The following is a 16,485-nucleotide window of genomic DNA, read 5'->3' on the forward strand; positions in this document are numbered from 1 at the left end:
AATTAATATTGCACATTCATATTGCATATACACATTTTAGCGCACACGTGTAGTTGAAACGACGCTTAACTCACCTCTTTACATCAGCCAATTAGAATCTCTGTTGTCATCTTAACCGGGTGTTAACAATGGTACTTTGTGCTAGAAAAATAGCTAATCTTGACAAAAACATAAAATACGGGGAATTTCTCTGCCGTAAGCAAATCTGGGAAAAAGTGACTAGTGCACGATTCAACATATATCTGAAAAAGGGCTACTGAAAAGGACTTGTTATCCTCCATTATGATTATATTTTGTACTATACAAATACAGGTAAAGAGAGACAGGGTATGACGTAATCATAGTACCATTTGTTTTTTCTTTTGATGAAAACATGCCAACAAATGCATACACATAGGTTGGGAAAACGTTATAGAGCTAAGCTGATAAATATATCCTTATTGTTCATTATTCATTCATCACTCACATCCACAGTTAACTAAATACAATATTGGTTAAATGATTATTAATTCTGCGCGAACTATATTTCTGTATTACCAAATATATACTCTGATGTCGGCAGTTTCGTCTGAACTTCAAGTGTAAGGTCTTGCTGTTTAGTAAGGTCATCAGTGACGAAGTCCGTCAGATTTATCGACCAGATGGAACCTTTTTTATACTGTACAGTTATATCATGTGGGAATCTGTCCGAAAATTCTGGAGCTTTGTTGTCTGAAATAGTTGAACAAATGTTTGGCAAATCAAATTTGTATCCTTCATTTACTACGAAACAGTGAAATGTGCAACATTTGACTGAAAACTTCAAATTACTGGGTAGTCTGATAAGAACACTTTTATAATGCTCTTCTATCTATTGAAAATATTTTAATTGTTAAAAGAAGATGTTATATCATTATAGTCAGTGGCTAAAGCACAACATAAATTTTGATTATCAAACATCTTATTTGTATTTAAACTCCTTAATTTGAAATGTTCCTAAACAACTGAGCCGTAAACAAGACATTATAATCCCCTAAAATATATGTAAAGTCGCCATATCAGTTAGTTCGATTAAGGTAGTTTTGTACGTTCGGATCAAGCATTCTTTGTACAATGTAACAAACCAAGATTTTTCAAAATTTCAAAATATACACGTGTGCTCGAGATTTTGCTTTACTGAGTCGTACAAAATGACCTCACTAAAGTGTTCATAGCGAGAGTCTATGGGGAGTCATAATTTTGATAACATTTCCTAATTTTCACGAATAATTTTTTTCTACACTGTAGATTTTAATGAAACTTCCCACAAACTTTGATACAATATGACCTATATTATGTTTGATCTGTGTACTCATTTGTTTTAGATATTTGGCCATGATTAAAGAAATCCGCGCATTTCAAGCTAATTCTATTTTTTTTTTTAAATTATTTAACCTGTCAGATGTTTTGATATTCTACATAAACGTTAGAAAGACAGTAACGTTGCATTTGCAATAAATATAAACAGCGGTTGTCCTTAGTTCATAAATGATGTTCATTCTCGTACGTCGATTCCAGACTTTACGTTTTCCGGATAAATGACGTTACTCCATAACTCCCGGTTTATCAAACGTGCATATTTACCTATACATAATGCAAATTATTAAATATTTTATTACGCAGTATATCCCACTTGTGTCGTGTTGCATTTGTTTCTTTCATTACTGCTACTCCAAAACTGTAATCCCCTGTCCTTGCTATCGTGAGCAAACACTGCTCGTTAGGTTCATTGTTCCAGTAATTCCTGCATGTGTTGTTGAAAAGTGTGATATTTTCTATAGTATATACCTCGAATAATGCCGTTAGATTTCCCACCAAATCTTCAAGAAATTTTGGGCGTGTATGGTATTTGTTATGTGATGTAAAGTTTCCTCCGGTATGCTCATATTTGAAAATACTTTCTGAATCGTTTTGTAGAGCCCCTGAAACGTCACAAAACTTTGAGTTCTCATGCTGCCAGTTTGAGAAACATATGAGAACGTTTGCACCATACACATACCTAAGTCTAAGAAAGTGAAAGTCTTAGATTAATGAAATTTCTAATTATAATAAACTATTTGTATGTGCTTAATTTGTTAAATCACTTCGAGGTAAAGAAATAAAATTAAACTCATCTTTAATGCACATTTAGTCAATGTCGGTATTTTGGAATTATTTGTTAAAAATAAATCAAAGTGTTGTATGATGTTACATGAAATTCGAACAGTTTATGAAGACACATTATCAAGAGTTTGTAATTAAATCTGTCGAATAGTAGTTTATGCTATTTCAAAGATATAGATATTAGCCTACATGTTTAATAGCATCACTTAAAGCAGGTTTAAACAAGTACAACAAAACTTACAAGATTCCGAAAAATCAAACAACACAGAGGCAGATGCGTTTGCAGCTACTCTTGACTTATTTCGCATTATGTAGAAACCGTTTTCTAGGTGCCCTGAAAGCCCAGTTAAGTTTTTCCTAATAACTTCTTTTGAAGAAGGGGTAATACGTATACTCAAAAGATTATCAGTTCCGAAAATAATCTGAAATCATGAAAGAGAATGATAAGTCTAAATGGCAATATACATCTCATTTAAACTGGAATTTAACCGACACATTTACAACCTGTCTGATGAACTGTAGAACGCAAACTAGATTATATTTTAATAACTTTTTTATCTTAACCACCAGATAGAGCCAGTGTAATGAAGTATTTCGACCCCCATAGAATAATGACCCCCGGTCATTATTCTATAGAAAAAATGACCCCCCGGTCATAGTATTATGACCTCCAGATCATAGTTCTACGACTCCCCCACGTGAAGTAAACTGAACCTCACGAAGAATATTGACTCCCATAGAAAAACGACCCCCGGTCATTTGGTCAAATTTAGTGATAACTAAGTATCTAAGGCCTAATTGCTGCACTTTATGCCCCCACTCGGGGGAGGGGGGGGGGCATATAGATTTGCCCTTGTCCGTCCGTCCGTCCTTCCGTTTGACCATTAGCCCTAGATGCCATCACTTGACACAGAAATCAGAGCATTCCGCAACGGGAATGGTGATTCTATTTCTAGACGCTGTATCTTGGTGTATACAATAACAATTCACAATACGTTCACAAAACACACCAGTGTCAATAATTCCTGCAAACTTCGGTATGAAGTAATTCTTCAGAAGAAAACTGCACAAGAAACTGCTAGCATAGAACTTAGTATTAATAGAAGTTGCAATACTTAGCAGTGGCAGTAAAGTACGGTAGCGGCAACAATAGAAAGTAGTAGTAGTAGTAGTAGTAGTAGTAGTAGTAGTGGCAGTGGTAGTGGCTGTGGCAGTAGCAGCCGCAGCAGCAGCAGCAGAGGAATAAGTGACAGCAACAACAGCAGCAGGAGAAGAAGAGGTAGATGTACAAGACGTATTAGTGGAAGCAGGTATAGTAGTATCAGTAGTAGCAGTTGTAGTAGTAGTAGTAGTAGAAGTAGTAGTAGTAGTAGAAGAAGAAGAAGAAGTACATGTAGTAACAGCAATAGAAGTAGCGGCACCAGTAGTAGTAGTACAATCAAAATGTTAATGTTGGCAATGGAGGGTATTAGAGTTGTAGATCTAGTAAAATTGTCCGTTAGGTTTGGTGGGGATCACTTTTTAATAGATATTATCGTCGAAAGTCTTTTTAGGAGCCGGTGTTTTACACGGAAAGAGTAACTTTTTTTTAAATAGAATAATGTCCGGGAATCGATATTGTATGAGAGTTCGAATGTAGTAATTTCGGCAGTGAGAATATTACATGGAAGGAGTCACTTTTTCTATAGAATAATAACCGGGGTCGTTATTCTATGAGATTCGAAGGGAGTCATCTTTAGGGAGTCAGTATTTTACTTGGAGGGATCAGTTTTTCTATAGAATAATGACCGGGTGGTCGTTATTCTATAGAGTTTTCAAAGGGAGTCAGTTTTTTATAAGGGGAGTCAATATTTTACAGGAAAGGAGTCACATTTTCTATAGAATAATGACCGGGGGGTCGTTATTCTATGGGGGTCGAAATACTTCATTACCGGCACTAAAGTAATACCGTTGTACAAAGCCAGAAATACTTCAACTTTGGTGAAAGCTTCATAAAATGGATGAAACTTTTTAAAATGATGATTCAAGTGTAGTGATTAATAACTGTTAATGTCCAAGACTTTTCGAATCGAAAGAGGCGTAAGACAAGAATGTTCACTGTCATCTCTGCTATGTATGATTTGTATTGAAATATTAAACAACTATATTGCGAAAGACAAATTAATAAAAAAGTACACAAATAAATGGGCAAGAGTTTAAACAGTCACTCTTTGCAGACGATGCAACCGTTGATTATAGCAGAACAGTAACTTCTATTGAACGATAAATCAGCGTTATTACAAGATTCGGAAATGTGTCGGGCCTAAAGTTAAAACACTGATAAATCTGCTGTTTTAAAAGATTGGTCGTTAAAAGCATAAATGTTGAAATTAAACATAGAAATAGATTTATTTGGACATCGGACTAGGAATGGTCTCTTTCGACGACTATGAAAATAACATTGATAATAATCTTGAATCTAAGACAAATAAGTTAAAAAACTGTCGAAAACAACAGCAACATTATAGAAAATTAGCACTCCTTGGCAAAGTAAAAGCTATAAAGATCTTTGCTCTACCGAAATAAATATATACCCGCTCACAGTGCTACCAACATCCTCAGATAGCAAAATTAGTGAAATAATAAAAGCAATGTTTGAATTTATATGGAATGCTTAACCAGAGAGAATCAAAAGAGATACCTTAACAATTAATTCATTATAAAATTCATTATAAAAACGAAAGAGAAGTAAATCATCTATAACGAAATCAGCAAATAAATACTTTTATGAAATACAAATGAAAACAAAAGGAAAAAATGAAAAATGAAGCTAAATGGGAAAGTGTTTTGGATAAAAAAGAAATACAGTAGGAAAATGTCTACCGACAAGTATTCAAATCAACCATAGACCCAAACTGAGAAGTTTTCAGTACAAATATAGTCACCGTCTAATTTCCACCAATAAGTATCTATTTAAGATAAAATAAATCAGTTCAAGTATATGCTATGTTTGTAACATGTATGTAGAAAGTTTTTTGTTTTGGAAATGCCAATGTGTAATAGATTAACTAAGTACCCCAAAGTCTTTAACATCTCAGTACACTTTAATTCAAAAATAGTCTGTTTTAGTCTTATAGTAACCGGAAAAAAGAATAGACAGTTAATAAACTTTCTAATCTTTTTAATGAAATCTTATATGTTATAAAAGAAAAGTTTGCCTGTCTTTGATAATTTTAATTGACATCTGCAACTACAGAACAGGAAATATCCACAATGCATAATAAATTAGAACACAGGCTTTAAATGATGAGCTGTTGACAGTATTGAACAGTCTTAAAACATTTTAGGTGGAGCTAAATCACTAGCACGTGTAAGTGCAACAATAAGTCAAAGAAGAGGGAGTTTTTATTAATGGAACGAAAGTAAAATTTAGCATTTTTAAACGATTTGTTATCAAATATAGACAGTACAAAATAACTATGACGTTGTGAATGCAATTTCGTGTTTCTCTGAAAAATGTAATTTCATGTTTTTTAATATATTTCAATATATAAACAAATTATCCTTACCCTTAATCTGTATAACCACATTCAATGTTACATTAAATAAACCCTGTCATATACAGAGTTTATCCTTGATTCGCTACAGAGATATCTTTAAAATTACATTAGTGTGCTGACCAGTGAGAAAGAGCATAGATAATAAACTGAAAAACATATAGTGCCGGCTAAACTTTATACAACTGTCTTTCTATAGAAATGTCTTTTATACAAACTACAGGAGCCGGGCCGGGATTTGAAGCCGATGCCTTGGCAAACCGATAGAGTCTTCTCAAATTCTTGACCATCAGGTAAGCACAAGAGGGTGTGTGTAGATTGATGGATCGTGGGGTTGTGAGTTCGAACCTGGCGAGATTTATTTTCTCCGTGACGATTTGATAAAGACATTGTGTCTGAAAATCTTTTCTAACTCTCATGTGGAAAAATTGACAGTTACTTGAGAATGTTGATAATGGTACAGTCGTTAGTTTAACTACCAGCTAGCCGGTATATTTCTGAAATAGTAATGAAATACTTTTGAAATACAGCGCTAACCCAAACAAGTAAAATAAACTTCTCTGAACACTTTCTGTCGTCTTATCCTGATGCGCATACTTGTATTATAAATACAGCTTAAGGCAAAGTTATAATCAAATCAATCGGATATATATAACAACATGTGGGGCCTTCGTGACCAAGTGGTTAAGGTCGCTGACTTCACATCAATTGAACCTCATCGATGTGGGTTCGAGCCTCACCCGGGGCGTTGAATTCTTTAAGTGAGGAAGCCAAACAGCTGCCTTATGGAAGGTCGGTGGTTCAACCCAGGTGCCCGCCCGTGATGAAATAATGCACGGGGGTGGGGGGCGGGGCACCTTGGGTCTACCTCCACCATCAAAGCTGGAAAGTCGCCATATGACCTATAATTGTGTCAGCGTGACGTTAAACCCAATGAAATAAATAAATAGATAACATGTGTGCTCAGTATATTCAGCATAAAATACTTTTCTTATCAGCATGCTTGTTTGTTTGTTTGTTTGTTTTGGGTTTAACGCCGTTTTTCAACAGTATTTCAGTCATGTAACGGCGGGCAGTTAAGCTAAACAGTGTTCCTGGATTCTGTACCAGTACAAACCTGTTCTCCGCAAGTAACTGCCAACTTCCCCAAATGAAACAGAGGTGGAGGACTAATGATTTCAGACACAATGTCGTTTATCAAATAGTCACAGAGAACATGCGCCCCGCCCGAGGATCGAACTCGCGACCCCACGATCCGTAGACCAACGCTCTTACCTACTGAGCTAAGCGGGCGGGCGTCCTTATCAGCATGTACTCACCTGTTTGACATAGTTACCAAAACCACATTTTTGGACTATAATTTGTCCACCGCCTGCTAGAACTAAACAGCTATATTGTTTAGGCATTTCACAGGGATATGGTCTACCGTGTCCTTTAAGAGATGATGCGTTACAAATCTCATTATATGTGCCGTTTCGGTAGAAGCGTATGTCATTTGCACCTCTATCATAGTGTAGTTCTATCTGTTCGCCATTTTGTTTATCCTGTTTTATGAAGTTATGTATTTAATAATAATTAAACACATCTAATATTCTTCTATCAGAATTAACTTAATACAGTGAAAGTATATTCTTCAACAATTGATATAAAGTGATGTATTCTTTTACATTTTTTTACATACTTAGTATTCAAATATAACTGGGCAAACAAAGCAAGAAAAAGTCTAAGTTATGTGTCTTCAGAATCACCACGTACAACAGGCAATCGGTTTCAAAGACGTTTGATAAGTTTGTTTGCAGGTAATGACTAAAGAAACCTCTCAAGGAAAAAGTATTGTTGTTATATGTCAGATAACAGAAAACCCGAATGCGTTATATTTTTTGGACAAACATACGAGCATGACACTATTTTGTGTATAAAACTGACTTATATGTAGATATATAAATATGTATAATGAGCTGTTTTATCTCCGGTCGCACATACAATATCTGTTAAAACTTCTCTTAAATCGTAAGATTTTATAAACGTTTCAATGCTTTGTTTTCAGGTTGACATTTATTAATTTTAATGGTTAAATGCTAATAGTATATGTTTTATTTAATACAATATGGTATTTTGTCACTAAAACTAGAGTTTGTCATGCCGGAAAGTTATTATACTGGTATTGTCTGTTCTTACAAGTTGAAAATGCAGTAAGTGTCATGTTGACATGTATTTACAAAGCTTACAGAACCTTCTATTTCGATGTTTTTATTTTCAAACTTGCTTCTTGTCCGCACATACGCTTTGTATGTTGTATTGGACATCCATGCTTGTGAAGTTTGCTTCCTTCCCTTCCCCCCACACTTTCTTCCTCATTCCCCTTCCTTTCCCCCAATTCACTGTCGATGGGTATTTCGAAGCACACTTTCTTTTATTTTTTCATTTCTGGTTGCTCTTTTTTCCCGAGACCTGTTTTGCATTCTGACTGAAATGATGTCTTAAAATGATATATATCTAACAAGTAATTATTCAAGCCTTAGAATTATAGGACATTGTTAAGCAAAAGAAGTTGAAATAGTGTTCATGATGATTGACTTACAAACAATGCAAAAGCTGTAAACATCGTTAAATCCTTGTTTCCTTTCACGATGTACCCCGTCCTAGCTTGTATCTCGAATTTGCTGAAATAATAGCAAAATAACTGTATAATTATTTCTTCCCTGGCATATACATCAAATCTGCTGACGCAAAGCTTCTTGCAAATATCTTTTAACAACATAATAAATACGTTTGTTTACAAAAGCAGATCTGTTGTTAATAACCTACATGACAAAACAAGAATGACAATATATGAATTAGAACCCAATAAAAGCAAAATATTGGTACCTAAAGTTTTTTGAGTCAGAATGCCATAGCAACAAGACCAACTACGTCAGTATGTTACCATTATAATCTCTACATATCATGTCGGGTGCGTAGTCTCGTTGCGTATAAAAAGTTCATGAACAGTGATATTTCCATTTCACTAACATCACATATCAAATTAATGTTTTTATAATATACAACGGTTGTCATTCGCTAACTTTTTATTTAATTTAATTTATTAAATCGAAATCATTAAGCTACATTCATAATTAAATGCCATCAAGTCGATTGTTTAAAAATCGTCCAGTATCTATGTGGTATACAGATTTATACTGTGTTCAGCTATTATAAAGCTAATACTATTTGTCAGATAAAAGGATATTATTTTATGCTAACTGATGAAATACTGAAAAATATCAGTGAGATTGTCTCATTGCCAAACTTCTTTTTTTTTCAGATAAAATTATTTCCTCTGAAATATATTTTTAATGAACTCCCTTGTTGCCTTTATAATTACTGGTATTCTATTATTATTCTTACATTCAAGCCATACAAGAGTCATGTACTGCTAAACAATCCTATATAGGACAAGCTTGCAATAATAAAATTTGCAAAAGAAATAACAGCACTGATCCAGAAGTGTTACCTTGGTTGCTTGGCCTTGCCGTTAATGTAGCTATAGATACGTCTTTCCTCTACTTTTAATCGGTTTATCACTATCGTATGGTAGATTTTACTGGAGACAGCACATTTAGTTGGTTGTTGTCTTAGTTTATTATCACAAGACATCAACTCAACCTTACGTAATATGCCAGCATTTTCGTCGAACTTCTTTCCCAGCCAGCCACCTAGACCAATATTTCCACTAAATCCATGATGATATTTAATTCTGCAGCTTTATTTTCCAAGAACTTTCGGATATTCCTGTTGTTTACGTTTTTCGTGTTTTTTTTTATCTGACCTTCAGCGTTTGTAAGCAAAGCAAACTTCCGGTTATTCAATGAACTGACGGCATTGACATTGATTGTGCATTTTTTAACAAACATTTTTGAATGTAGGTTTTGTTTTCAAAAACAAAATGCAGTCGTGTTGATTTCACGGACCTTATCACCAATATTCGATATCAATGTGCCTGAGTGTCCATGGTAATTTAGCGGATGCATCATATGTAACACGGTAGCCTAAATAAATCCTACTATCATCATGAAATATTGGTATTATTTGAACATGTAAGCATGTAATAAACAGAAAATTGTTGCTCTTCACCAATTATCATAAAATAAAAAAGAAAATTTGTTTGTTTTCAGTTTGATATCGAAATATATCTTCACCGATAAGGGAGACAATTCTGATATTTTCACACAGGCTTCGTGAAAATATTAAATTGTCTCCCGTATCGGTGAATATATATTTTAATATCACACTGCAAACAAACAAGTATCCTCTATGTACTGTTAATTGTCTGGTAGATAAGAAAAATGCATATGTAATAAAAAGATTATTAGCTTTGCACCAAGAAATATGTACTGTGTCTGGTCCTTGCGCGGATAAATATTGCGCGATTTCTGGAGAGCAAGATTTCCGCTGCAGAGCTCGTGCATATTTCACGATACACAGCTAATACCCTATAAATATTCAAAGTATCATGTATCGAAGCCAATAAGATAATAAAAGTAAAATATATAAATACTTCATTACACATGCTATTACTGTTAATGTTGTTTTGACTTTACGCTTCAAAATCAAGTTGAAATATTTCATTCGTCAAATTGTGTATCTATTTCGCTTTTAACATATTTCGATATTTAAAAACTGTTACTCAAAATAAATTTTACACACATTTACAAAAAAGATGAACATAAAATAAAACATACAGAACATATATAGTATGCTGATATGATATGCTGATCTCCTAAAGGTAAAATAAACAAAAGTGCATCACTTACGTGTTATCAGTGAGAAACACGTATTCCCCGTGACCATTGAAATCATAGCTATTTCCATCTATTGTTTCGATCCTAGGATCACCCGAAGATGTCACTAAAATAATTTATTGAGATGCTTGTACACTATCAAAACAATTAATTATATAAATGAACCACGAGTTTTATCTTAATTTGAATTATTTATCTCATTACACACAATTCCTTTTTGTCTGTTGTTTCATGTCCACCAAACGCCTTAAGATATTAACAAATCCTTAGCCTATATCTACAGTGAGATCATTTCCATCAGACTGATCAATTTCTTGAGCGTTAGCTTATTTATTTAAATGCCACTATAAAGATAATTTTGAATGCTAGTAAACAGAGATTTTAAGTTATTAGTTAAAGTTATACACGTTTTGATATAAACATGAAATTGAAATCTGACCTCTGAGATGGTCAAGATTTTAGCCTTAAACATCCAGTCATTACGTGGTAAGCACATCTCGGCAATTTTACGAATAATATTTTGTGTGTATGAAACTTGCAGCAGAACACTATTTTGATATCTCAGTGATTTTCTTCTTTGCCTCTTTGTAAAACAATTGATCCAATGGTGACCCTAAATATGGAGCCTCGTTTTAGTTATAACTTATAAGCTCGAAAACAGCACAAACCTTGGTGCAGCAGTCGAAGTGTCCATAATAGCTCCGAGACAGATAGGAATTGGGATCAGGTATCCGACTTATACATGTACAAACTCGTTTTGGCCTCTAGCGACAATTTTGGGGAAAGGACGAGTAAAAGTGGTTATTTAATTTGAACTCAAATGGGACGAATGATAAGAATTGGAAAGTTATAGGTACTTACACACTTAAAAATATTTTTATAATTCTTGAAGCTGAACATATTTCATTTTTAGATTTAAAATAAGTATAAAACCATAATTCTAACCTTCTGACGGTGGAAGATATGCACTGCAATTTTCAGGTGGATTGATTTCATAGAATGATTGGCATGGATGTTTATATATAGTTGAATCGTTTCCGCAACAATCTTGATGAGCTTTTCCAATGACTTCTTCTTTTGTCTCAAGTATAAGATATCCAGCTGATGAACCTCCAGTTATCAGGTTACCATTTTCACTTAAAATGTAATGAAGATAGGTTAAAACAATTATGATAAACGCAAACTTCACAAATTATTTGCTGTGACCTATTTAAGATTTGGTTCGGGATTAAGTTAATTCTATCAAAGGGTTTTTATATTCTGCTGTTGTGGCACTAGCTGTTTAACCATTATGAGCCTACATTTTACAAACAGCATCCTATATATGATTGCATATCACATTGGTCAAATTTAATATGCATAAATCTATTAAACATATGTTTCATAGAATATAAAATCTGTAAAAAGATCCTTTGGAACCAAGAATAATAATAGCAGACTCAGTTTGACTGAGTCTGTTCATGAGAGGTTATAAAATGTGCAACATCTCTCACGCCCCCTAGCACCGGCTTAGGCAGAACTCTATTATACATATGTTGAATGGGCTCCATGATCCCAAAGAACCTGTTTTTGATAAATTTCAAAAATAAACAGTAAGTAAGAAATACTTATAGATTCAACGAAAATTGTATTTTAGTACTATTTGTTAATTTTCTAACTTGCATCTAACAATTTTGCGAGCCGTTTAAACGTAGCAAAATAAATGAAATAAATTATGTTACCTATAGCAACACATTTCTTTTGCACCTTCTCGAAAGAACCACTGTTTGTAACAATTTTCAATTTTCTCAAAAGTATTATCGAGAATAATTTTCTGTTCAATACAAGGGCACGGCTCTGCTCCTCTGCGACCAGATGCTATAAGATTCTGCAGCTCATTATCAGAAGTAAATTTTCGACAATAATCCTGTCTTTCGGTATCTGGAAAATGTAACATAAATCGTCTAGTCTCCGATGTCTACATTTGCTAAACAAAATTTCAGTAAACAACAAAAATGATTGTGCAATAGAAATACTAATACCTACCACTATTTGGGAATCACCCGTCGCAGATTAGTTTTTGTTTTGTTTTTTGGTTATCAAAAATGTTTTAAGTTGAACTAATCTCCAGACACGCAGTCAAAAGTTGTTCTTCTTCCAGCATTTAATGTAACATTATGCTGGTATGTGAATGATATTCTTTGCATAGATTGTACTTTTTTTTGCTTAAATGGACGGATTTATTTATCTCCGGTGACTAGATAAATAGAAAAATGTAACTCCGATACTGTTGCATCTTTCGTCGTTTATATCTCTACTCTTTGATATTGAGACAAAACAAAATATGGTGAGAGAGATGATTTGTGCAAATATTGTTGCAGATGTTACTATCTTTATTCGGATTAGATTTTGGAATCCATCAATGATCTGAAAACACTAGGTATGATATGCACTGTCTTTGTACATTTGTACACATATTGAAATTGTAAACATGCATACATACGCAGCTGTAGGGATTTGTCTTATATATCTACGTTTCTAAAGCCCGACCTTTTGAACCTTTGTTCTTCTTTATACGCAAAATATAATTAAGACTTTTTATGCAATTTTATCAAATATACAGATCACAATCATACACTCGAACGTGTACAAATTCAGATATTAATCAAGGTTCGTAAAGAAATGATGACTGTATAATTGTGTGACATATGACTGGACAAGAAATAAGGTGCTAAAGTGTCATCATAATGAAATATGTATTTATGTCATATATCGACCAACAGGCTCAGCCCATCCTTTAATTTAGCTTGAGTGATATCTTAAGGCATAAACATGAAGATATGAAGAAGCTCGAGTGTATTTCATTTTTGACAAATCAAGGGCACAGTTCACTTTATCTATTGGTTTAACTTCATTACTAATATCAGTTTCATAATTGAGGAATAAATTCCAAAATGTCTGCACAATCGAAAATGATCAACATTATAAAGGTAATCTTTAGGAGACGAAAATAGATGCGCACAGTAAAGACCATTCATCACCTAAACCATATTTTAAGAACTCAATAGGAAGAATCTGGGCAATAAACTATTAATACACGTTTTCTGTCTTGCTATAAGCGTTGCAGAATGATAACGTTTTTAACGGATTCAAAATTTATCAATTGTTCAAATGACATACAGGTCAATGAACATATATGAACGTTGGAAAAGTGTCCAACTGTAAGCTGAACACCTCTCGTACATAGTTAGCATTACAATATTGATATGTTCTCCGAAAGTAATAACGGCAATCCTGAATCAGAGTTGGACATAAGAATGAATAAATATATAGAAAGACCTAAACTACATGCATAATATTTCCCATTTCATATTTTGTAAAAGAATTGTTTTTGTCTTATTAACTCCGTAATCAACATCCCAAATACATTTATCAAATATAAACTATAGATAACGCGACACAATTGGATAACTCGAAATCTTTGAAATTGCTGTACAATGTTGTTGAAAAGAAAATACTTCCTCTTGGAAGTAAATGTTGTAAATCTTTACCTATAAATGAAGATAATGGACTCACATTCAAACACACGTGCTTTTACATGAATACATATATTTAAAAGATGTAAAATGCATTTACAGGAATGTGTTTAATAATTTTATAATTTCTACTTAGTTTGCATTGTTTGTTTTCTGTTTAACGCCGGTTTTTTTTTTTCAACAGTATTTCACTCATGTAACGGCGGGCAGTTAACCTAACCATTGTTCCTGGAGTCTGTATTTAATTTAGTACAAACCTATTCTCCGCAAGTAACTGCCAACTTCCCCACATGAATTATCAGTGGTGGAGGACGAATTATTTCAGACAAAATGCCTTTTATCAAATCGTCACGGAGAAAATATGCCTCGCCCGGGGATCAAACTCGCGAACCTGCGATCCATAGACCAAAGCTCTCCCTACTGAGCTAAGCGGGGGCGCTAGATTTATACTTAGTATCTCTGTCAATTTGAAAAGAAATTAAGTTATATAACAGCGATCTGATTGCTCTCCCGAATTGCTGAAAAACAGTGTGGCATGTTAATATTCTCTTAATGCATTTAATTTTTGTATCCCCGAGCAAATAGCTATTTAACTGCACGTCCGTTTGTCCGTCTGTCAGTATGCTTCTACTATGATCTTCACCAGGGGAATTATTTTCCATTTTGAAAACCCAGTACCTTTCATTTATATTAAATGATTCTAGTTATATAACAAATCTTTCCAAATAATGCAAAGACTGTTTCTAACAATATTTAACTCTAAAAAAAAGATGTGTAGCGCTGCAACATTGGTTTTTGTAAATAACTCGATGAAAGAAACGACCTTAAAAGTGGACAATTTCTGTCGATTTTTTTCGGTTTTTGAACCGACTCTATAAACGTCGGATCCTTTTAACAATTTCTGAAAATATTTATCAAATTTTTAAAGAAATACAGATATAAAAAAAATACAGATATAAAGATCTCATATTAACTTAATTATTGATACAGTTTATAAATCTTTCGTCAAAGATAGAAAAATAACTGGGCAAGATAATAAGCTTTCGTTCAATACTGAACAAATGGATATCATTCGCGAATGCAGTCTTTCAACTTGAAACATGTTGATATCCTGTGTATTTCTACTAGTTCTCCTCGGAATATGTGCATATCATATGCGTATGCATTTGCTCAACTTTAAACACATGTAGATATCATATGTGTATACACACGTTCACGTTAAAACATGTAGATATAATATACGTATACACTCGTTTAACCTGAAACAGGTACACGTGTAAATATTATATATGTATGTGCTAGTTCTCCTTTAAACATGTGGATATCATATACGTAGGCACTCTTTCTACTAGAAACATGCGGATATCATATGCGTTCTGACAACTTCAAATATGTGGATACATATGTGTATGCACTCATTCAACTTGAAACATGTAGATATCATAAGCTGAAAAAATATTCTCAAAGACAATAATAAACAAGAGTCTTTCTCACCGATGTTTCTGCCTACTGCTTCACCAAGCAACATGACATATATTAGAAATACCGTCATTCGAGTCATATTCCCTTCGAAAAGTCCAAACTTGTTTGCTTTAGTTTCCATAAATGTTATTCGGAACAAACCGTCAATGGGACTTTAATGGATACCGAACAATAAAGGCTATGTTGAAAACTTTTACATAATATTAAAACGTCAAAACATTTTTAAACAAATATGGATAACTATGAGATGTGATAGCTGATAATTTTGGCCGTTATCACGGAATAGTGTAATGTATGCCACTCTTCAATCAGATAACGATATTATGGTCGATATTCTAAATGAACAGCAATGTTGAACAAGGTTCACAAATTTATATTATATCTGATAAATGACTTATATCGCATGTATAATTTTTAACTGATGTTTAACTGACTTCAAAAATTTGAGTGAGTCTATTCGATAGCATAATTTGTTGAAATTTTAGTATGTTTTTATTAAATTTTTTTATACATATACTTAAAATTTCAAGCAAAATTAATTTTTTAAGTAACTTTTGAGATACTGTTAAACTAACAAAAACAGTTGTTTTTGTTCAGTACATTTATGTAGTAATAATGAGCTCGAAATGCAGGCCCGCCGACAAGCTAACGTGCATATATTTCCAAATTATAGTAGGAAATAGGAAGTGTACACGCCGTTGCAAGCAAGACAATTGCTAAGCTTTGTAATAAAGAAAGACAGCATTTGGAAGCTAAATGCGATTAAAGATGATTTATCAATTCTCCGGCTTAAATAAAAACAATGAAACAAGTTTGCCATTATTCATAAAAATTATCAACACGAAGCAAAACTGGCATATATCTATTGCATTTGGTCACACTTAAAATTCGCATCAATGCGTATGGATACTGATATAAAATGTTGATCCCATATTGCTCCGTTGTCAGTGGTAACTAGGCACAGTAATTTTACTATAAATGAATTAAGATTTGCTGAGTTCTCTAAATATTATTTTTTGGTTTAGTTTTATTGATATTGTATGTGAAATA

General features: G+C 33.4%; 1 protein-coding gene across 1 annotated transcript; it reads right to left on the minus strand.

Moving 5' to 3' along the window:
• Positions 1–353: 353 nt before the first annotated feature.
• On the minus strand, positions 354–15,685 carry LOC123541897 (mucin-like protein). The gene is made up of 9 exons (XM_053530909.1): positions 15,448–15,685; positions 12,160–12,358; positions 11,384–11,574; positions 10,451–10,544; positions 8,239–8,320; positions 6,977–7,201; positions 2,363–2,543; positions 1,638–1,940; positions 354–711 (listed from the first exon to the last, which is right to left on the minus strand). The coding sequence occupies exons 1-9, from the start codon at positions 15,554–15,556 to the stop codon at positions 521–523; spliced, it is 1,575 nt and encodes a 524-aa protein (XP_053386884.1). The 5' UTR covers positions 15,557–15,685; the 3' UTR covers positions 354–520.
• Positions 15,686–16,485: the final 800 nt, after the last annotated feature.

Source organism: Mercenaria mercenaria, chromosome 19 (genome assembly GCF_021730395.1).
Source record: "Mercenaria mercenaria strain notata chromosome 19, MADL_Memer_1, whole genome shotgun sequence".
NCBI lineage: Eukaryota > Metazoa > Mollusca > Bivalvia > Venerida > Veneridae > Mercenaria > Mercenaria mercenaria.